Source organism: Phaseolus vulgaris, chromosome 5 (genome assembly GCF_000499845.2).
Source record: "Phaseolus vulgaris cultivar G19833 chromosome 5, P. vulgaris v2.0, whole genome shotgun sequence".
Taxonomy (NCBI): domain Eukaryota; kingdom Viridiplantae; phylum Streptophyta; class Magnoliopsida; order Fabales; family Fabaceae; genus Phaseolus; species Phaseolus vulgaris.
In genome coordinates this window covers 24,876,249-24,899,837 of record NC_023755.2, presented here as the reverse complement: position 1 = coordinate 24,899,837, position 23,589 = coordinate 24,876,249, and the positions used below count along the sequence as shown (strand labels likewise).

The 23,589-nt window shown below is 44.0% G+C and overlaps 1 protein-coding gene across 1 annotated transcript; it reads right to left on the bottom strand.

The window, feature by feature from the left end:
• Positions 1 to 11,522: 11,522 nt before the first annotated feature.
• On the bottom strand, positions 11,523 to 15,677 carry LOC137835323 (uncharacterized). The gene is made up of 7 exons (XM_068643789.1): positions 14,995 to 15,677; positions 13,813 to 13,890; positions 13,517 to 13,551; positions 13,352 to 13,407; positions 12,666 to 12,761; positions 12,465 to 12,543; positions 11,523 to 11,826 (listed from the first exon to the last, which is right to left on the bottom strand). The coding sequence occupies exons 1-6, from the start codon at positions 15,421 to 15,423 to the stop codon at positions 12,488 to 12,490; spliced, it is 750 nt and encodes a 249-aa protein (XP_068499890.1). The 5' UTR covers positions 15,424 to 15,677; the 3' UTR covers positions 11,523 to 11,826; positions 12,465 to 12,487.
• Positions 15,678 to 23,589: the final 7,912 nt, after the last annotated feature.

Below are 23,589 nucleotides of genomic sequence, written 5' to 3'. Positions count from 1 at the left end.
GGTGTTCTTGAGTTTCTTGCGGAGTTTCGCGCAGTTTTTTCCGATTGATCGCTGAATCGATCGTAGCTGAAGTAAGTGTTGTTCGCTGCATTCTGTGATTCGCTAAGTTTCATGAGAAAAATGAGAAGCAATCGTTCAAGTCCGGTTGCGCCCGTCACCGCTGAAGGCGCCGCCGCCATGACCATGGCGCAGATGGCAGAGATGATGCGTTCGTTGCAGGCGACTGTGGAAGCCTCGCGCATAGAACAGGCGAGAATGCATGAGGACCTGGTCGCCTCTCGCGCCAGGAATGATGAGCTTAGCAAGGTGACTGAGGAGCTGCGTCAAGCCCTTCAGGAGCAGCAAGGGCGTTCTACTGCTAAAGAGGTTGCGCCGTCGTCGCCACCTCGTGTTTTTCCTATGCCTTTTGTTCAGGCGATTACTGACACGCCTATTCCTACGAGTGTGGTACCTGTCAAGGCTGTTTTCACCGGCGTGGAGGATCCTGAAGCTCATCTCACCACGTTCCATACGCAGATGATGCTGTCAGGGGGATCAGACGTCGTGTATTGCAAGATGTTCGTGAGCACGCTCCAGGGAACGGCGCTGGAATGGTTTGTGAGCCTGCCTAACGGTCACATAACCAGTTTTCAACAGTTCTCGAAGATTTTCGTCGAGCAGTACATTGTGAATAAGGCACCGCCCAGGGTGTCTTATGATTTGTTTGATATAAGGCAATATCAGGGAGAGTCCCTCAGGGACTACCTAAATCGCTTTGGGGCGCAGATGGTCAGATCGCCGGCCAAAGATGAAGAAATGCTGGTCTATGCATTCAAGAAGGGCGTGTTGCCGGGACCATTCTGCGAGGCGTTGATCAGGGCACACCCCGCCACGTTTGCTGAGGTTAGGTGACTTGCGGTGGCCCACATCGCCGACGAGAGCGAAGTCGCCGAGAAGAGAGGAAGCGTGGCTCCCGCTAGGCCACGCGCCCAGACCAGGATCCAGCCACAGAGGGTGTTGGAGACAGCGGCGGCCAGAAGGGATCAGAGGACACGCCATCCTTATGATCCAAGGAAGAACAAGGGCAGGGGCCAAGGACGCCAGCAACCAGCACGCCGGGAATACAATCGCCCGCCTAAGCACAAGTTTGTTATGGGATTGGCGGACCTGATCGCCATTCCCAATATATCTGCCAGGTTGAAAGCGCCAGAGAAGGTGAGCGACAAGGTGCTGGGACCAAAGCCAGACGCCTGGTGTGAGTTTCACCAGGGCTTTGGCCATACAGTGGACTCGTGCTTAGCATTAGGATACCAGCTCGACGATCTGGTAAAGAGCGGGTTCCTAAATGACTATTTGCTGGACAGAAGAACGGGGAGTGCGACGAGCTCCCAACCAGCAGGTGCTGAAGCTCAGCAGCACGAGATGCCTACGCAAGGAGAAATCCACACCATTGCAGGGGGTTTCTCAGGAGGTGGATGCACCGCATCGCAGAGGAAGAGGTACGCGAGGTCTGTGATGACGGTGGATATGTTTGAAGACCACTCGCCGGAAGTGGATATTACATTCACCAAGCAAGATCTCCGGGATGTTGTGCCTCATGACAACGATCCCATAGTAATTTCGTTGATAACAGCAGGAAGAAAGGTCCACAGGGTGCTGGTGGACCAAGGAAGCTCGGCAGACGTGATGTTTTGGCCGACTTTCACACAGTTGGAGCTGCCCCTTGACCAGCTGAGGCCCTATGGAGGGTGTTTGTATGGTTTTGCATGTGACCAGGTGGAGGTCAGGGGGTACATAGAATTGAGGACAACGTTTACAGATGTGGCGGGTTCAAGAACGGAGAAAATCAAATACCTCGTTGTAAAAGCTCCTTCAGCATACAACATCCTGTTGGGAAGGCCCACGCTCAACAGGATAGGTGCCATACCGTCGACCCGGCACATGAAGGTGAAGTTGCCGTCCATGGAGGGGGTAGTTATCACCATCAAATCCGATCAGAAGGAAGCAAAGAAGTGCTATGAGAATAGCCTGAAAAACAAGAGATCGGTGAGTTATGTAACGACCACCCCGCCTCCTGGTGTGAAGCCCAGATCGACGGTAACAGAAGAGATCGTCGGAAGGGACGTGGAGATGGTGGACGCTGAGCTGGGGGAGGGGAACGCTGGTCTGGAGGAGGAAGAGGCGAGGAATCGCCCTGAGGAAGCGAGAGAACTGGGAATCGCCAGGGCGGTGATCGCCAGAGAAACCAAACCAAAACCCGTCGAGCAGTGGCTCGAGAGAGAAATCGGGGGAAAGATCTTCAAGCTGGGAAGATCCCTGGAGGTTGAGCTCCAGGACCAGATCGCCAAGGTGATTGAGCGGCATCTGGACGCGTTTGCATGGTCCGCTTCGGACATGCCCGGGATCGATCCCGACTTCTTGTGCCATCATCTGGCGATGGATAACTTGGTGAGACCAGTGCGACAAAGAAGAAGAAAGTTCAACGAGGAGAGGAGACAGGCGATCAGGGACGAAACACGGAAACTCCTCGCTGCAGGCCACATCAGGGAAGTCCAGTACCCTGAATGGCTGGCAAATGTCGTGCTGGTGAAGAAGAGTAACGGGAAATGGCGCATGTGCGTCGATTTCACTGACCTGAACAAAGCTTGCCCAAAGGATTCGTATCCTTTACCAAGCATAGACGCCCTGGTAGATAGTGCTGCAGGGTGTAAGTTGCTGAGCTTCCTGGATGCCTTCTCAGGGTATAATCAGATTAAGATGCATCCCATGGATGAAGAGAAGACAACCTTCATGACGGAGAGATCGTGCTATTGCTATAAGGTGATGCCGTTTGGGCTGAAGAACGCGGGGGCCACGTACCAGAGGCTGATGGATCGAGTACTTGCACCGATGTTGGGAAGGAACGTGCAAGTGTACGTCGATGATAAGTGTTCACGTTGCAGAACTTGGAAGAATTGTTCACGACGATCGCCAAGTTCAGATTAAAGCTTAATCCAGAGAAATGCATTTTCGGCGTGGAGGCTGGAAAGTTTTTGGGTTTCCTCTTGACTGAAAGAGGCATAGAGGCCAACCCTGATAAGTGTGCCGCCATCTTGGCGATGAGGAGCCCAGCTACGGTGAAGGAAGTTCAACAGCTGACAGGTCGGATGGCAGCCCTGTCTCGCTTCGTGTCAGCCAGCGGAGAAAAGGGGCATCCCTATTTTCAGTGCTTGAGGCGTAATAACAAGTTTGTTTGGACGAAGGAGTGCGAGGAAGCCTTCGTCAGGCTGAAGGAATATCTGGCGAGCCCGCCGGTTTTGTGCAAACCGTTGGTGGGAACCCCTCTCAGGTTGTATTTTGTTGTAACTGAGAGGGCGGTGAGTGCGGTGCTCGCCCAGGATCAAGATCAGGCTCAGAAGCCTATTTATTTTGTTAGTAAGGTGTCGCAGGGCCCCGAAACGAGATATCAGGCCCTGGAAAAGGCTGTGTTAGCTGTGGTATTTTCGGCGAGGAGGTTGCGCCATTATTTTCATAACTTCACCATATTGGTGATGACTGACCTGCCCATCCAGAAGGTCTTGAAGAAGCCTGACGTTGCGGGAAGGATGGTGAAGTGGGCAGTAGAATTATCAGAGTTTGATATTAAATATGAGCCCCGAGGCCCGATCAAGGGGCAAATCTTTGCGGATTTCGTGGTCGAGCTCTCATCTGAGGCAACACGAGTTGAAGGGGACGATTTCCGTTGGGTACTCTCGGTGGATGGATCGTCGAACCAGCAGGGTAGCGGTGCTGGAGTCATTTTGGAAGGACCCAACGGCGTGCTGATCGAACAATCTTTGAGATTTGCCTTCAAAGCCAGTAACAATCAAGCAGCATATGAGACGCTGATCGTCGGGATTTTGCTGGCCAAAGAGATGGGAGCCAGGGTGCTAATGGCTAAGAGTGACTCGCTGCTAGTCACAGGGCAAGTAACAGGCGAGTTCCAGGCTAAAGATCCACAAATGGCAGCTTACTTGGAGTATGTGCAGGAATTGAAGAGTTCCTTTGCCTCCTTTGAAGTAGTGCACGTGCCCAGAGAACAGAATGCCCGAGCTGACTTGCTAGCTAAGCTCGCCAGTTCAGGCAAGGGGGGTAGACAGAGGACGGTGATTCAAGAAACTCTGAAGACGCCGAGAGCATTTGTGGCAGATCACCTGGTTCTTCAGATAAGCAAGTCGACGGAGAAAGCAGCAAGAAGTCATAAGTCTCTGACGCAAGAAACTTTGAGATCGCCGAGAATTAGAGCATGTCGAGGAGAGAAGGTGAACATGACGCAGGTTTGCGCTATCCATGAGCCAGACACCTGGATAACACAGTACAAGCGATGCCTGGCAAATGGCCTTCTCCCACTGGATCCGACAGAGGCTACGAAGGTAAAGAAAAATTCTAGCAAGTACACATTGATTGATGGCGATCTGTACAGATTTGGATTCACTCACCCACTCCTGGAATGCGTACATGGCGAGAAGTGCACGAGAATCATGGCAGAGCTCCACGAAGGTATATGCGGAAGCCACGTCGGGGGTCGAGCTCTGGCCGCAAGGACTCTCCGTGCAGGTTACTACTGGCCATCGATGAGAGAAGACTGCAAGAAGTATGCCCAATGTTGCAAACAATGCCAACAGCACGCCGATTGGCACAAGGCGCCCCCCGAGGAGTTGAAGTCGATCTACAGCCCTTGGTCGTTTCATACTTGGGGAATCGACATCCTGGGACCATTCCCGCTGGCGATCAGGCAGATGAAGTACTTGGTGGTGGCGATTGAGTATTTCACCAAGTGGATCGAAGCAGAGCCAGTGGCCCAGATCACCGCACACAAGATCGAAGGTTTCGTGTGGAAGAATATTGTGTGCCAGTTTGGTGTACCCAAGCGCCTGGTGTCGGACAATGGGACTCAGTTTGCAAGCCACCTGTTGAAGAAGCTTTGCGAGGGGGTGGGAATTCAACAAGTGTTTGCATCCGTCGAGCACCCTCGGACAAATGGCCAGGTGGAGTCAGCTAATCGGGTGTTGCTGAGAGGTTTGAAGAGAAGGCTAGAGAAAGCCAAAGGAAGCTGGGCTGAGGAGGTACCCCGTGTAGTCTGGGCGTACCACACCACCGAGCAGTCAGGAACCCATGAGACCCCGTTCAGCTTGGTCTATGGGTGTGATGCAATGATTCCAGTAGAGATCCAGGAGAGCTCGCCGAGATTCCAGAACTTTGTAGACGAAGACTCGAATGAAGAGAGAAGGCTGAACCTGGATCTACTGGATGAGGTCAGGGAAGAGGCGAGATTGAAGGCTGAAGCGGTGAAGAGAAGGATTGAACGAAGATACAACTCGAAGGTGATGCCAAGACAGTTTAGAGAAGGCGACCTGGTGATGAGGAAAGCCCACCAGTACGAGATGGAGAATAAACTGTCGCCCAAGTGAACGGGGTCATTCAGAATAACTTAGGCGCTCGGGAACGGCGCCTATCGCTTAGAGACATTGGAAGGAGGGGCGATTCCTCGCACTTGGAACGCCACGCACCTGAAGTTGTATTACAGTTAAGAAGCCTTGTAAGTAAAGACAAACACGAAGTTATATTACAATGTCTCTGTTAAAACAGTTTGAAGGGGGCACTCTTTTTTCCCTAAGGAGGGTTTTTAATGAGGCCACCCAATAAAGAGAAGTTTTCGAAGTACAAGTTGTTTTAGATTGCGTGCCTGTTGTTTTCAGAAAGTTTTGAAGAAAGACCTTGTCACTTGTATGTGGCTTAAGGCAAGTTAAAGATATATTGCATGCTTTCTAAAGAGTTTTAAGTCCTCATCGTCTTTCGGCGATCGGAGGCACCAGTTAAAAGTTTTAAGTCCTCATTGTCTTGCGGCGATCGGAGGCACCAGTTAACAGTTTTAAGTCCTCATCGTCTTTCGGCGATCGGAGGCACCAGTTAAAAGTTTTAAGTCCTCATCGTCTTTCGGCGATTGGAGGCACAAGTTAAAGTTAAAGTCCTCATCGTCTTTCGGCGATCGGAGGCACCAGCCAAAAGACCTCAACGCCCTCGCGCGTCCTGAGGCGAGTTAAAGACCTCCTCGCCGTCGAGCGAGTGCAGGCGAGGAAGAGCGAAAAGTCCTCAGTGTTTCTGGGGGCGAGGAGATGTAACCCCTGGGGCAATGTAGAGGCACCAGTGAAAAGTCCTCAGTGTTTCTGGGGGCGAGAAGATGTAACCCCCGGGGCAATGTAGAGGCAAGTAAAAGACCTTCTCGCCTATGAGCGAGTTCAGGCAAGCAAAAGACCTTCTCGCCTATGAGCGAGTTCAGGCAAGTAAAAGACCTTCTCGCCGATGAGCGAGTTCAGGCAAGGTAAAATCCTTCTCGTCTGGAACGAGTTCAGGTATGGTGTTAAGGGTGGATGAAGTTTGGAGGGTGGCTAAGGTAGGTTCGAAGAGAACACCTAGCCACCCGGTCTTTTGTTCTGAAGTTCAGGAAGGTAGAGAAGGATCCGAAAGGCGCCTCTACCCCCAGATAAAAGAACAATGGCCAAGGCATGAAGCCAAGAAGAAGCTGATATCGTCAGGAGTCTTTGGTGACCAGGAAAAGTTCAAACAGTGGCGAGAAAGTTAAAGACACGTTTTGGTGAAGCAGGTCGGGTGAAGCAATGCTTTAAGCCAGTAGTTGAGTTAAAGTTCGTTGCTTGAAGAGTAATTTTTACGCTAAGGTTAATTGCCTTAAGATTACGAGTTGTTAAAGTGATTGTTGTTTGAAGTCGAAGTGGTTCTAAGCAGTTAAGTATATGCTCGCGCTTACAAAATCGCTAAGTTAATTTCTTGAAGCAAACTGTGCAAGGAAAGTTAAAGCAGTTGAAGAAGTCATAAGAGGAAATACACAGACTTTTGTCATTAAAAGTAAATATCAGTTCAGAACATATGTACGGGAAGACATAAAGTTTATTACAAGTTACACGCAAAGAAAAAGTATAAAGGCAGTGGATGGAGTAAATTGATCAGTCTTCGACGGGAACCACCTTCCCATCCACCACCTCGTTGTTTAGGGACACCATGCTGAGATCCAGATCGGGGAACAAGCAGGCGAACTGTTCCCGTGCAGCCTCGAATCCAACAGCCAGAATTTGGGCAGAACTCAGATTAAGCTCTTCAATTTGCTTCTTAAGCTCTTCAATCTGTTTCTTGAGTTCTTCAGTTTGTTCTTTCAGCCCCTTATTCTGCTGCTCCAGCTCTTCAACTTGCTTCTTGAGTTGTTCGTTGGTTTCTTGAGCCTGGAGAAGGTCTTCAGCAACCTTCTTGGATTCCGCTTGCACCTTGCCCAGTTCAGCAGCAAGCTCCCCTTTTTCCTTGTTGGCTTCGTCGAGCTCAGCCATGGCGTCATCCCTCGCCTTCTCCACCTTGCCAAGGAAGATCTCCCGGTCAGCTGACCTTTGCTCCAGTTTCTTCACCTTGGCGGCGTCAGTTTTTATGAGAGCCTCCAGGTCAGCCACCCTGACGCGATAAGGAACAATCTTGCTCTCTAGTTCGATCTTTTCTTGAGCCAGTTGCTGCACCTTATGGCGGAGTTCAGTGGCCTCCTTGCGCGCCACCCTGAGCTCGGTACTCATTGCGTCTTCTACTCGGGAGTGTTCAATCTCCGCGAGTGTCAGATTGAAGGACAACTTCTCCATCTCAACCCTCATGGTGCTATTCTCAGTTCTAAGGTTGAAGAGGTCATCCTGGAGCTTCCTGGTGGAGCTCTCCACAGCTCTGGTTATGATGGCGGGAATGTCTTCTGCTATCGTCTTCAGCTTGGCAGATAAAGGTTCCCACATCCTCGTGACCTCAAGAGGGAGGTTTGCTGCTTGTAGAGGCGCTGGGTGGGTCTGTTGTTGGTTTTCGTCGCCACCTTCTTTAGTTGGTTCTTCAGCAAGTGCTTCTTGGCGCGGTGGCGACGTCGGGGATTCGGTGATCAGAATTGGAGAGGTATGGGCAACCTCATCCCCGATTGGAGCAACATCTGTGGCTGAGGCATTTGAAGGAGGACCCCCTCCGGCTGATACATATGGCGTGGAGGCGCTCGGGGGGTCCTCCATGAAATTTGGCTCGGGGGCCTCAACCGCAGGTGGCGCAGTTGCCAGTGGAATGGCTCGGACTGGTGAGGCACGAGCTGGTGGAGATGGCAAAGTTGGAGGTGGAGCAGGCGTGGGTGGCGGCGTTAATGTGGGAAGAGGAGGTGGTGCAGGTGGTGAAGAAGGTGCCACCCTCTTCCTCTTCGTGACAAGGCCATCTTCAGTGGCCTCGTCGTCTTCCTCCTCCTCCTCGTGGACTACCTGGGGAGCTTTCCTCTTGGGCCTTTTGAGGACAAGTTTTTTGCGTTGGGCGGCGGGTTGGACATCGGAGGGAGCTGGGCCCTTGGGTGGCGATCGGCCCTGTGCGGCGGCGATCTCCACCACCGAGTTTGGCACTGTTTGAGAACCCGCTGCCAACCCGTGGGTTCAGGCGAGCGCCCTCAATTCAGCGAGTTTGCCCTGGCCCAACATATTATCTGCATAGAGCAAAAATGCATGGGTTAGTTCAGAGAGAAGATAAATGTGTAAGGCAATATGCAACAGCAAAGCAGATAAAGGGTGCAGAAAGATAAAACCAAAGTCTTGCGCATAACGCACAAGACGCCCAGAAACAGTTAACAGAAGCGGTATTAGAATAAGAGCTTAAATGTTCTAACCTATTCGAATTTCGAGCTGGTCCTCGAAGAACTCGAAACATATGAGTGTGGTGGTCAGGAAGGTGATGTTGGCGTCCGCCACACTCTTCCAAAAGAAACAGAGATCTCTGTCCAAGGCGCCCATGCTATCAGGACTTCTGGGCCTCCTGAAGCAGCTCTTGGACTCTTTGCTCCCCTTGTTTACCCAGTACAAGGGGAAGCCGTCGAGTAGGGAAACGTCCTTGTCGTTGGGGCGCACTTGGACGAACTTTCCCTTCCAGTCTTTATAGGATTGTTGGAAGATGGAGAGGATTGACCTCCCAGCAATCCCATTCAAGCTTACCCACAGGCGGTCTCCTGGGTGCTTGGCTTCAAAGAGAAATAAGAACACATCTACGGATGCTGGCAACCCCAGATGGTCGCACATCACTTGGAATGCTCGCACAAACGCCCAGCTGTTGGGATGGAGCTGGGCGGCGGCGATGTTGAGCTCGGTGAGGAGCTCCCTCTCAAAACGAGTAAAGGGAAACTTCAGCTTCACCTTCTTGAACAGAGTTGTGTAGACGAAGCAGAAGGGCCCGTCATTGCTCGCCTTGTCGTCAGCACAAACTGGCAGGCCAGGGGGGCAAGGTAGCACTACCATCTTCTCATCGTGCTCCTTGTGGAATGTTTGGTGAGGCTCATCCCCCTTAGTCAACCGCAAAACTGCCCCAGCAGTGTTCACAGAGGACGTTTCCCTCGAGAGGGTCGAGTTGGCCCAGGGATACAGGTTTTTGAAGTCTGGTGGGGGAATGGAGGCTCCTCCGGTGACAGGTGGAGTAGCCTGGGACGGGTTGGAGCGGGAAGGTGCAGGCCTCTCAGCCTGGGAAGACGAAGCACCGCGTGCTCGTGGTGGGTTGAGTGCTTGAGAAGAGGGGTTTCGCGATGAAGGAGGAGGATTCGGGGTGATCTTTGAGCGAGTCATTGTCGAAGCTGCAAAGGAAGAAGAAAAGGAAAAATGATCAGGGTTCGCAGAGGCTGACTCGATCATGGGAGAAGGGTGAAAAACGAACGAATGTAGGTTCGTTGCAACGATTGACGAAGCCCTAAGTTACGAGAAAGGAGAAATGGAAAAACAACCCACAACGTATGCACCAGACAGTTACAGGATGATGCGAATCGGTTAAAATGCAGGAAAAACTAGCGGAAGAGGGAAATGAGGTACCTTTTGATGATCAGGAAGACGATGAAGGATGCTGGTGATTCAGAATGTTGAAGAACGCTGAGAGCTTTTTTGCAGAAGAAAGTTAGAGCGTTTGAGAATACGAAGAAAAGTGATGGAACAGTGGAGCGAAAAATGGGTTTAAGGGTTTTTCGAAGCGGGTTTGGGAAGCGCAAACGGTAACTGATGGTAACCGTTGATGAAGCCACGTGTCGAGCGATGGGTGAGGGGTTTGGTGGAGCGTCAGAGAAGCAGAAAGTACAACCGCTTGGAATTCTGCGACAGCGCCACGTAGATCGGTGTTGACGTGACTCTTTCAGTCTTTTCGCTGGACAAGTCTTCGCTTAAGACTGGGGGGCTTGTGTACCGCCCTGGTAGTCGGAAGTGATGATGTGGCGTCAAGCTACAGTGTAGGCGTGTTGACAAGGCGCCAGGCTTGCAGAAGGAAAGGAAGTCGGGGGGTTCGTGTAGTCGCCAGTTATTAAGTTGGCGTGCTCCGATCTCCAGCGTACCAGGCGATCGCCCAGTTGAAGGTGAAGTCGCCAGATGTAAACTCGGGCGACCAAGTGATTGGAGATCGCCAGAGCAAGCACATCGCCGAAGATGAAGGTGATGCAGATTATGAAGGCGGCCGGCGAGACCACAGGGAAGGTGTACGAGGGCACCCTAACTCGCCAATTCCAGTAGAGATCGCGCTCCCAAGTTAGCTATGCACTGGGCAGTACCATGCATAAATAACTTAGCCAAAAAGAGAGTCAGAAGCAGCGCCCAAGTCAAGGAGGCTCCAGATGATGGCACGTGTACGACTGGATGCGAGCCACGTGTCCAGGTCTGTAACTGCCAGGAGAGAGAAAGTGACCAGGTATATAAGAGTTCTCAACGAACTTTCTGAGGTACGCGCGTTCAGATTATACTCTTTACGCTTGCGAGTTCTAGAGCTTACTGTGAGAGAGAACATTGCACGGTTCCTTGAGATTTCTTGAGTGTTCTTGCTCTTAGTATTTGGTGGTTCGGTCACTGACTTGGGCGTTGGAGTACGATCGGCCGCAGCGGCGCCGCTTTGTTCTTTTGCAGGTTCTCGAGGTGGATCTTGAAGAAGGACAGAGGTTTGAAGCGGTGCACACGTCGATCCTTTGACGAGGCAGGTTCCAACGTTCTGGTCAACAGGCAGGATCAGTAAAGCTCATTCTTGTTTGATTTTATATTTTACACATATAGTAAGCAAATCTGCAATCAAAATAGGTAACTTTTTGCTTGCAGCATCCAAATATCTATAACATTTAACTGATTTTGATTTTCGTCCTTTGGTCCCTTCTGTTAATCAAGCAGGCTCTTGCAGCAGTTCATTAGTTTCTACAGTACGGGATTATTATGAGAAGTGCAAAATAAGTTCAATAAATTCCATGACCAAACTCATGCCAAAAGCTTCATATGATAAGAACTTCTTAAAAAGTGTGTTAATTAATTGTTAATTAAAATACAGCCTAGGTTAAGCAATGGTTGCATCATCCCAGACCTCTATTTTCAAACCCGGGTAGTTATTCTCATTTCAAGATTTCACTCCATTTTTCAAATTATAAAAAAAATGAAAACAATGGGTTTGTACTTCTTTATTTCCTTGTCTTGTAAAGGGTTTAAAACTAACAGAAGAAATTTGTCAACGCTGCCATGCCCTAACATTGAAATGAAGCATCTATATTTCCCCCTGAACATTTTATGTAATAACAATAGTGAAAAGAAAAATGAAGCAGCATTCTGGTACACTAAATAATAGAGGTGTGACCTGAGAAACATCACTGTCAAAACTTATATTACAATTGCAATGTTACTCTGCTCAACACACTCCTCTCTAGAATGTTACTTTGCTCATCACACTCTTCTCTCCTGGGAGTGTCATTCATTGTGTCTTCAGTAAAATCGAAAATACAAGTCACAGCCTTTTCTTTAACCAATTAAGATTTGTGTTCCGCGTAGTCACCTGAAAATGCAATGCCAATTTCAGAAAGGCAACTAAATAGTGGCCAGAGAGAGAGAGAGTGATAATTATTAGACCAAAAGTGAACAAAGAATATTATATCAAAATGTTTGTCTCCTGATTTCTAAAATGCACTGAGATATTATGACTATGTTCCAGACTCTTCATAATTGATTTTACAGGAATATTTTTCCCTTGTTCATATAACTATCAAATCACAGTGCCAACACTGAAAAAGCATACTTAAGATCTACTATTCTGAAATTTAATTTCATTTACTAACTATAAAAACTAAGGCCTCTTTAAGTCTTGTCACTGGTTAATGCATTGAATCAAATCAAACTATTCCTCATCCTAATGATGTTTGTAGGTGTACATGGTGCACAGGAAACATTCAAGTGTTATTATGTTTTTCTATCTTCGGGTGAATGCTTCATTGGCAAATTGCAATTCAGTAAAAACAGTTGGTTAAATTGCACGTGTGCCAAAGAAGTAATGTTATCCTCCATCAAATCTTCTACTACTTTTTGAAGAAAGAATTAAATGAAATAATAAATGCATTTAATGTCTTGAAAAGATAAAAAAAAATTGACAGGCTTAACTGTGTTCAACTCAAAATTTGCTAATTACTTCACACCTACCAACATGCTATAGCTGTGAAGACTCAGTCTACATCTTTAATTTCAGCTTCAACATCAATTGCTCTACCGGAATCTTCATCTGCCAAGACAGAAACAACGGCACACGGCATCACCAACAAAGATTAAAGATAATAAAAAGAGGGCAGATAAGGGAGATATTTGCATTTAAGGGTAAAAGGAAACAAGCCTTGTGAAGATTACCATTTCTAGAACGGGTGAAATTCTTGAATGCTTGTCCAAATGTTGTAGATTGATTTGAAAACTTCACTGATTCCTTCACAAACTCATTTCCAACAACTGATATCAAAATAAACTTAAACGGTGAGAAATGTGCACATTGTGATTTCCATGAAGACAGTGAATGATGTAAAGCATTTTAAGTTACCAATTCCAGACCATCACATGAATTTTATCTCACAAAAGAATATCACTATCTCTCAAGCAATTAAATTCAATCCATCAGAACATTAAAGGATAAATGACTAAAACAACAAATCGTTTGATAGTTAGAAACATTAACATTGGAAAACCATTCATCTTATTTTAGGGTGGCATGTCTACTGCAACCTGTAGATTTTCTTAATTCCATATGGACCAAAACATAATCATCAGCTGCCATCCATGCATGGCACCCTTTCAACCTTAGTTTAAACAGAAACTAAAAACGGTACCAGTTTTGGCAAGTAACAGTAGGAAGTTCCAAAAATGTTTTCAGTGTAAAAAGTCCACAACATTCGTAGAATGGTCATTTACATTCTTTTCTAAGAATCTGTAATAAAACTAGCTGCGTTAATTTTATAATCAAAGCTTTATCCTAGTGTAATACTGACACTGACAATACACCGGTAACAATTTATGGACAGACAAGCAAAATAATCCATTCTTACCAGAAAAAGGTTGACCACAAAAAGGGCACAGCTGCAATTCATCATTCAGAGAAGATCTAAAACAAATTATTACACATTACACAATAGAGGTGGTTAGTTGAATTAATTTAAAATAAATCATCAACAACTAGCTTAACCAGATGAGATGAGTCAAACAAATCTTACTTGAAAACCTGAAAATCATTTCCACAATTTGGACACTGCACATATACAACAAACACAAACCCAGTCAGTAGTTACAAGTCACCTTAGCATTAACTACCTTTCAATATACTAAAACTTTTTAAACATAAAATTCTGTATATGTCCTCTACTAAGGAAAAATGGCTTCATGCTTAATCATGGAAGTATGTAAAAGCAATAAAATAAAGCGACTACGAGAAATATATCTCATAGTTAGTTCATAAAGTACAAGTTAAAAGTGCAAGAAGTTTTAGAGTTAAATTTTGAAGAATCCTCACGGTGCCTTGCATTATATCTCGTCCTGCCCACCAGAGGAAAGCACCAACACCTACTATTGGTATCAACACTGCAATGAGCTGCGAATGAAAAAGAAAAGCAGAAGAAAAATCAAATCAGTCAGTTCATTGATTTACAAGTGCTAATTTCTCAGAAATACATTTATTGGAAGATACTAAGCCTTAAGGGCTTCCAAGGGTTTAAAGCACATATCTTTAAAAAATATTTTACATTGAACAAAAAGAATTTACATCACACTGTGTTTTATGAAAAACTGACAATAATGGTGTTTTTTTTATGCAGGTGAAACTTAAGAAATGATGTAAAAGCAGCAAATAAGAACTTATCCCCACGTCCCGGGGCAGGTTAGCATGGTCTTGCATTGGAGCACAAAGTTTGTCTCAGTCAACCTAGAATACTAATCACTAAAATAATATGAGATTCAATAGTGAGAACCTGATTCTTTTTTCTGGTTAAACACTAAACATGTTTGATCTAATCATGTAACACTCCTTCCAGGGTAACCGCCAATTTTGACAACCAAAACACAAATAGTCTGAAAGCATATAATTTCATTTATTGAGCTGGGGCACCTAACAAAGTATTGAAAATTATCCTTCACCTATTTCTAATTTAATTTCCCATCCAAAAAAATTGCCACACTGATGTCCATTTTTTTAATGGATGTGTTAGACTAGAACAGGATTCATAACAAATACAATTAAAAGATGGGAAGAATGGTGTAACCAAGAAGCACCAGCAAAAAGGAAATTCTACGAGGAGTGCAAGATTCTATCGGGAAAACCTATTAGATAGACTCTGCCATAATAAATTACACAATTAATCAAGTACTCCCATATATGATTCCTCTAATATTCATTCTATCTTGTTGCTTTCTTCTTCTAAAGTGGTGTGCAGATGCATTTCATGTGCAAGAACATTTCCATATATTGGATGATAAAAGCAACAGGATGAGCTTTGGCATAACCTCAAGGTTTAAAAACACCAAGTAAAAGTATGGACTCAGCAAACTAAAAGTACTAAACCACTCAGCACAGTAACAACAGGATAACTCAAACAAAATGGAAAGAAAGAACCGATCATATACAGATATAATATGCACTTCCATATTTCAAGACAGTGAAATAACAAAAGAAACCAAGGGAGAGAATATTGAACAATACCCAAATGGAGACAATAGCATCCAAAATCCAACCAAGTTGTCCAGTCACAGAAAGGTAAGTCAGCCCAATAGCTAAAGCGATATTTCCCAAAAGCCTAGCAGTGGCACCATCATCTCTTCCACCACCTCCACCATCACCACCACCGTTGAAGCCAAACCCCTGATTATTCTTCACCACCACCACTCTCTTTTCCCTCTTGCAACCCTTATCTTCCAACGAAACCCCATTTTGATACACTGCGCCTCCTAAGAAGCACAAGCTCTCCCTGCCCTTTCTCAGTTTCAAGCTATTCCCATTAAAAGAACCAAACTTTGCTTCTATCCGAGAGAAAGGGGAAGTGGGTCTCTTGTATATGCCATCATGGAAGAACTTGGGCTTCAAGAGCGAACATTTGATAGAGAATTGCACAAGCGTGGTCATGGGAAACATAAGGGAAAGGACTTAGAAAAGTTGTAGACATAACATTGGAACCTTGTAGATGATAATATTATTGAGTTTCAAGACTCATGTCCAAGTTGAGTAGTATTAGTGAGCCTTGGATTTTCCTTCACAAGTTCTCTCTCTCAAACTCCAAAGAACCGCTGCCACGTTAGCTGCAAGGGTCTCCAACCACATTATCTTCTTTGGTTACTACAGACTCACAAACCCCTACGAAATCCAAACATGTTTTCTTGCTTCATTTTAGTAGCTTCTATTCCTTTCTTCATTTTTAGTATCTCAAAATTTTCTACCATCTTAGGTTAGGTTAAGTTCAGTGTTTTCTTAAACATTATATTTTACAATTAAAGTTCTAAAAATAAAGTAAGAATTACTTAGTAATTTTCATTTTTTATTCTAAAGTCTTTTTTAAGTTAAGAGTTGCTTAAGTGCATCACTCCACCAAAGAATACATTTTGTAACATACAAATAAGAATGTATTTGTCAAAATAAAACATTAAAAAAAATTGATTGAAATAAAACTATTTAATAAAAAAAATACATAAATTATTTAAATATATGCACTTAAAAAATATAAAAAAATTATTTTAAATATTTTTACAAATTGTTCAATATACAATATTAATTATAGAGGATAACATATTTAAAAATTACTATATTATTCTTCAACAATATTTTTAATTATAAAAGTGTAAGGTCATAGGTTTGGTTCGATGGTGGACAATTTATGGAATGTTTTTCGACTTGCATACCCGACGTAATATTATGACACAAGTTAAGGGATCTCAATCAATTAGTCTTAATCACTTAATTAAAACAGAATCATAACTGTAGGCGAAGAGGATAGAATTTGGTCCATATATATCAGACAACACTCTACAAAAAGGATCGTTTAATACACATCGGTAAATAGTATACTTATCCTTGACCATCTTGAATGTTCTAGGTCAGAGGTCGCCTAAAATCTTGTTTAGAACATTTTGGCGTCCACCGTGGGACATGTAAAGTTACTCCTGCACCATATAGCGAGGAAATAAATCGGGATGAGAGGAACATGACAAGTGGTAGCGGAAGAATAGGCAAATGGAACATCAAATGAAGGACCCCCACCAGATACAACCCAGATGTTGATGGAGATGATGGAGGCAATGAGGAGACAAAACGATGAACGTGCCGAAGAATTTAGAAGAGCACAAGAGGAAACAAGGCTAAGGATGGAGGAAGCATTAAGATGACAAGAACAACTCTAAAGGCGGAATGAGGAGCTTCAGAGGCAAGTGGATGGTCGGAATGCAGGCGTACGGGTGGTGGAGGAGGTAAAACCAGATTTTCAACCGTTCTCAGAAGAAATTATGAATGATCCAATTCCCATGAATTATGTTTTCCCTAAAATTGGCTCGTTCACAGGGAAGCAAGATCTGAATGTCCACATAAAAATGTTTAGGGCACAGATGTTGATTTATGGGGGATTGGATGCGATCCGATGTAAAATGTTAGTTGGGTCATTGGTAGGGACGACCTTGGACTGGTTTAGCAATCTGCCAAAAGGGTCGGTGTCGTTGGAGGTTTTCATAAGGTTATTTGTTGCCCATTTTGCGGTAAATAAAGCAAAGCCTCCGAAAACGGCAGATATGTTCGAGGTAAAGCAATCCAAGGGGGGAATCAATAAAGTGGTACTTGCGTTGTTTTAATGAGGTAGTAGTATAGATTCATTAACCCAATGAGGGGATGTGTGTGGAAGCTTTAATTAGAGGTTTGAGGTCGGGAGCATTTGTGATGACATTCTCATGGAGCTCTTCTTGGATTTGTGAACAATGGTGCGGAAGCTATGGATTGAGATGTGCAAGATCCTCCTAGGAGTTGTGGTGATCTTGAAGGTGCATGATGAGTATGGAAGAAGGGAGGTTCGACCAGCCCTATGGTAGGTGATGAAGATGAAGATTAGGTCCTAGAAACTAGGCAAAAGCAATGTATGGCACAATGTTGGCAGCATAACATTACTCTCATTAATCTTGAAAATACAAGTGATGGGCTTCTCCTTTTATAGGCTAAGGAGGCCGTAAATCCTAAGCTAAGAGAAGATGAAATGCTTCCTAAATGAAATGGAACTTACTCCACATGGAGCACATGGGCACATGGCCGGCCATGTGAGGCAACGTTCTAGAATATACACCAAATCTAGGGTAAATCACATGTAAGACAAGTTTATGTTTTCTAACACTACACTAACTACTAAGCCATCCCTAATGGGCCTCCATGTAGCATGTATAAGTTCTTCTCCCTCCAATCCGTTGCTTGACCCATTTGTGCGTGAAGGTGCTTGGTCATGGACCTAGTGATAGGTCCTAGACGGTCTAGGCTTCCTCCTAGACGCTCCTTTTGTAGCCGCCCCTCATCTTGTGCTAGACGCTCTCTTCTTGAGTCTAGACGCTCCCCACATGGGTCTAGACGGTCTAGACTTGGAACTTGGCTTTCATAGTGTGGTGAGCTTGGCCCTCCTCCATTATCCCCTCCCCCTTGGAAAGGATTTGTTCTCAAATCCAGCTCGTCCTCGTCGTCATTGGTACCTACAAATGGAGAAAGGTCAATTACATTAAATGTGTCATGTACTCCATATTCAAGAGGTAGGTCCAATTTGTATGCATTGTTATTGACTCGCTTGAGGACTTGAAAGGGTCCATCACCTTGGGGACTTAGTTTGGACTTCCTTTGAGTTGGAAATCTATCTTTGTGAAGGTGAAGCCAAACTAAGTCTCCTTCCTCAAAAATTATTTCTTTTTTCCCTTTATTGTTGTATTTTGTGTACTTCTCATTTTGTTGTTGTATTTGGAGTTTAATCTTCTCATGCATTTTCTTCACAAAGTCGGCTTTGAGTACTCCTTCCTTATGCACAAATTCTTGTGGATTAGGAAGAGGTAACAAATCCATAGGTGTGAGAGGATTAAATCCATATACTACTTCAAAAGGAGAAGCATTAGTAGTCTTGTGGACTACTCGATTGTAAGCAAACTCAATGTGGGGAAGATACTCATCCCAAGATTTATGGTTTCCCTTCATGATAGCCCTAAGCATAGTCCCAAGAGATCTATTGACTACTTTGGTTTGGCCATCCGTTTGAGGATGACAAGAAGTTGAAAATTGTAGTCTTGTTTCAAGTTTGCCCCAAAGAGTTTTCCAAAAGTGGCTTATGAACTTTGGATCTCTATCGGATACTATACTTCTAGGGAGACCATGAAGTCTCACCACTTCTCTAAAGAAGAGTCTAGAAATATTTTGAGCATCATCTACCTTGTGGCAAGGAATAAAATGGGACATTTTGCTAAAACGGTCCACTACCACAAAGATAGAGTCATGGCCTCTTACAGTCCTAGGGAGTCCTAAAATGAAGTCCATGCTAATGTCTTCCCAAGGAGCATTTGCAATCGGCAAAGGGGTGTAGAGTCCATGAGGCATTGTTCTAGACTTTGCTTTTAAACATGAGATGCATCTAGAACAATGTCTTTGGACATCTTTTCTCATGTGTGGCCAACAAAATTTTTCTTTCAAAAGATCTAGAGTCTTATCAACTCCAAAATGGCCCATGAGTCCCCCCTCATGTGATTCTTTGACAAGGAGTTTCCTATGTGTGCCTTGGGGAATGCAAAGTTTTCCTTCTTTAAAGAGATATCCCTCGGACACATAGTAACCTCTTTGCGCTCTATGTTGACATTGGGCATAGATGGATGAAAGTTCTTGATCTTCTTGGTAAAGATCTCTTATGTGATCAAATCCAAGAATTTGGGCACCCAATTTTGAAAAGAGTGTATGCCGCCTTGAAAGAGTATCGGCCACTATATTGGTGCTTCCTTTCTTGTATTTGATTACATAAGGAAATTGTTCAAGAAACTCCATCCATTTAGCATGTCTCTTGTTGAGCTTGTGTTGGCCCTTTAAATATTTTAAAGACTCTTGATCACTATGGATGACAAATTCTTTGGACACAAGGTAGTGTTCCCAAGTCTTTAGGGCTCGCACAAGAGCATAGAGCTCTTTGTCATAGGTGGGATAGTTGAGGGTGGCACCATGGAGTTTTTCACTAAAATATGCAATGGGGTGTCCACCTTGCAACAATACCGCACCTATGCCTACTCCCGATGCATCACATTCTATCTCAAAAGTTTTGGAAAAATTTGGAAGAGCTAGAATTGGTGCATTGGTGAGTTGAGCCTTTAGCCTTTGGAAGGCTTGCTCATGCTTATCATTCCAACAAAATGCAACATCTTTTTTTACAAGTTCATTCAAAGGAGAAGCTAGACTTGAAAAATTAGGCACAAACCTTCTATAGAAGCTAGCTAACCCATGAAAACTCTTTACATCACTTACATTTTGTGGAGTGGGCCACTCTCGGATGGCTTTGATTTTCTCGGGGTCAACATGCACCCCCTTTGGTTAACTATGAAACATAAGAAAACTACACTATCTACACAAAAGGTACACTTATCCCTATTAGCAAAAGGACTATTTTTCCTAAGCACTAGAAGAACTTCCCTAAGGTGACTTAGATGGTCTTCTAAGGTTTTGCTGTACACTAGGATATCATCAAAATAAACTACTACATATTTACCTATGCAATCTCTCAAGGTATGATTCATGAGCCTCATGAATGTACTAGGGGCGTTAGTGAGCCCAAAGGGCATCACCAACCACTCATATAATCCAAATTTGGTCTTAAAAGCGGTTTTCCATTCATCACCCTCTTTGATTCTAATTTGGTGGTATCCACTTTTAAGGTCAATTTTGGAGAATATGGTTGACCCATATAGTTCATCAAGCATATCATCAAGCCTTGGGATTGGATGCCTATACTTGATGGTGATGTTGTTGATTGCTTGACAATCACAACACATGCGCCATTTTCCATCCTTTTTGGGCACCAACAAGACAGGTACAGCACAAGGGCTTAGGCTCTTTTGAACCCAACTCTTCTCCAACAAGTCTTGAACTTGTGATTCTATCTCCTTGGTTTCCTCGGGGTTTGTTCTATAAGCGGACCTATTTGGTAGGCTTGCCCCCGGAATGAAGTCAATTTGATGTTCTATACCTCTAATGGGAGGGAGTCCAATGGGTTCCTCATTAGAGAATATATCATCAAATTCACTTAAAAGTTTTTCTATTTGAGGAGGTAGATTCATGAGTTCATTACTTGTGGCAGTGCATGTAAGTGTTCCTTTACAAAAGACTAGGCTTGGTTGTTCAACAAGAAGCAAATTTTCCAAAACGTTTTCAAAAGGCTTTTCTTGTTGAGCAACCTTGTGGGAAGGAACACTCTTCTCCCACGCCTTCCTATCCCCAAGGATTTTCTCTTTTTCTAGTGCTCTTTTTTTATTTTCCTCATCTCTCTTATGTTTCATTTGTATTTGGTCTTTCACCACTTGAGAATGTGGTAAAGGACTAAGTACAAATTTCTTATGCTTGTGGGTGAAGGAAATCTCGTTAGTGAGACCATCATGCAAGGTTTTCTTGTCAAATTGCCATGGTCTCCCTAATAAGATGTGGCAAGCTTCCATAGGCACTACATCACATAAAACTTTGACTTTGTAGTTCCCTATGGAAAACTTGATTTCCACTTGCTTATCTACACTTAGTTCCCCATTTTCATTAAGCCATTGCAATTTGTAAGGTTTTGGTTGAGGAACTACTTGTAGATTAAGCTTTTCCACCATTCTAGCATTAGAACAATTACAACTAGATCCACTATACACAATGAGGGAACATATGTTTTCTAAAACATTGCATCTTGTATGGAATATGTTCTCTCTTTGTGTTTCTATGGATGTGCTAGGGTGATTGTTGAGGGTTCTCCTAATCATAAGCAATTCTCCCTCTAGTGGAGCTACCCTCTCATCCTCTACCCCTTCCTCTCTCTTGCTAGGCTCATCCTCGCCACTAGTGTATTCATCTACACCCTTTAAAAACAAAGTCCTTTGGTTTGGGCATTGTGCTTGCACATGCCCTCTACCATAGCACTTAAAACACTTAACATCTCTAGCTCGGATGGGTGGGGTGGAGGTCTCTTTGGTTAAGGGTTTGGTAGGTTCTTTTTGTTTTTCTTTTGATGTGCTACCCTCCCTTCTATATTCTTTCTTGGGATAAAAGCTAGAGTAGGAACTCACCCTTTGACTTGAAGTTTTGCGCAAGATTTGTTGTTCAACTTTAATGCAAAGTTGAACCAAGTCATTCAAGTCTTGGTAGGGAAGGAGTTCTACCTTATCTCTTATCTCAAGTGATAGGCCACTAATGATGTGATTCCAATAGCCACATAGAACAAGATTCTTAATAAAAGCCTCCTTTATTTGATTCTCATCAACTAAGGAACCTAGCTATGGTGGTGTCCACCTCTTCCCTAATGGATGCTCTCATCATGTAGAGCTCAATTTTCTGCCTATACTCTTCCACACTCATGTTCTTTTGTTAAAGTCTTTGGAGCTTGTCCATTAACTCCCTATGGTAGTAGGAAGGTATGTGGCAACGTCTTAGGGCTCCCCTAAGGTCATTCCAATACGTAATGGGAGGTTCCCTATGAAGACGTCTTTCTCTTCAAGAGAGGTCCACCAATACATGGCGTTCCCTTGGAAGCTAAGGGCGGCTAGGGGTACCTTGCGTTCTTCACTCACCCTATGGCAAGCAAAGAGTTGTTCTACTTTCATCTCCCAATCTAGGTAGATTTCTACATTCTCCTTACCATGGAAGTGAGGTAGGTCTACTCTAACCTCCCTTGGCCCCTCTTGCTCCCTTTGCCTATTTCTTCTAGGTGGTGGTTGGTAATAGTCATTGATTCTAAGGCTCCCCTCCCCTAGAGACTCATTACTTTTAGATGCATGAGTATGATATTTTTTTTATTTTAGTGACTTCTCTTCTTGGGCTCTAGTCAACTCATTAATTTTAGTCTCATTCTCCAATTGTCTAAAAGAAATCATTTGCACAGCTTGTGAAACTTCTTTCAAAAGAGTTTTTATAGATTTTACTTTCAATAGACTTTGGAGAATGAGAAGAAGACGACATGACTAAAGCTTTGTGTATACAAGTATTTTACCTTGAGAAAATTTAGGAAAGTCAAAGAAGATAGTTTTCCAGGTAAGGGAGGTGAGTCATAGTGGACTACTTAAATACCAAGCCTTTGCCTTAGCCAAAAACTATCCCTCAATGTCTTCACACAAAGCTTTCTCTTAGTAAACCACTTAGAACACAATTAAGTAGAGAAATCAGATTTTAATGCAAGAAAACAATGCAAGCTAACTAATTAACCAAGCAAAGATTAACAAAGCTTAACAAAGCAACATAATTTGAAAAAGCGAAACCAATTAAGCAAGAGATACAATTAAAACAATTAACAATTGCTAAACTAAATAGTTCTACACTAGTCGGCCCTAGGTGAGGCTTCTTGAACACTTGGAGCCCTTGAAGACACACTCACCGTCTAATCACGTAATTAAAGAAGTAATTAACACAAGTTAAGTTGCAAAAAAAATTAAGAAAACTCCCTTTGTTGATCTTTTTTTTTTGCTATTGGCACTTCCTTGGTTGTCTTGTCTTTGTTGGGCCCTCCAAGTGTTTGTGGTGTTTTTGATAAGTATTTGTTTCTGCCTTTGCCTTTGTTCCTCTTAGAATTAGGGACTTAATTCTCCAATCCAGCACCTATCAAGAAAACTAGACCTCACTCAAGTCAAATTTCCACTCAAATAAGCACCAATTGAGAATCAATCCAGCACCAAACTTAGAGGCCAAAGAGTACCACACAAATGGAGTTAAATTGTGACAACTAGAAAGAGTTCCAAGAAATATTAGACAAGCAAATAAAGGTACTCAAATAAAGGTAGGTACACAAAATGGATCCTAAGAATAGCACTAGAATAGATTTCAAAATCAAAAACAACACCACTGAAAAATTGTTGTGGGTCAGAGAGTGTGATTTTCCCCGATTTATGCTGAGCAGCCCTTTTAAGATTTGCTTCTGAAAATTTATATGCAAAATATTCAAGATCTCAACTAAATTCTGGCGTTGGTTTCACTCCAAAAGCATGAACCATTTTTTTTAATAAATTTTTCAAAATCAGTGTTCAGTTACGCCAACTGTAGCGCCCAAATTTGCACACTGTTTTTATAATATTTATCATTTTT

Coding starts and splice junctions, on each gene's coding strand:
- LOC137835323 (XM_068643789.1), bottom strand. CDS start 15,423: ATGTTTCCCATGACCACGCTTGTGCAATTCTCTATCAAATGTTCGCTC. Junction 13,408..13,516: donor AATGATTTTCAGGTTTTCAA/GTAAGATTTGTT, acceptor AATTTGTTTTAG/ATCTTCTCTGAATGATGAAT. Junction 12,762..13,351: donor TTGTGGTCAACCTTTTTCTG/GTAAGAATGGAT, acceptor TTTTGATATCAG/TTGTTGGAAATGAGTTTGTG.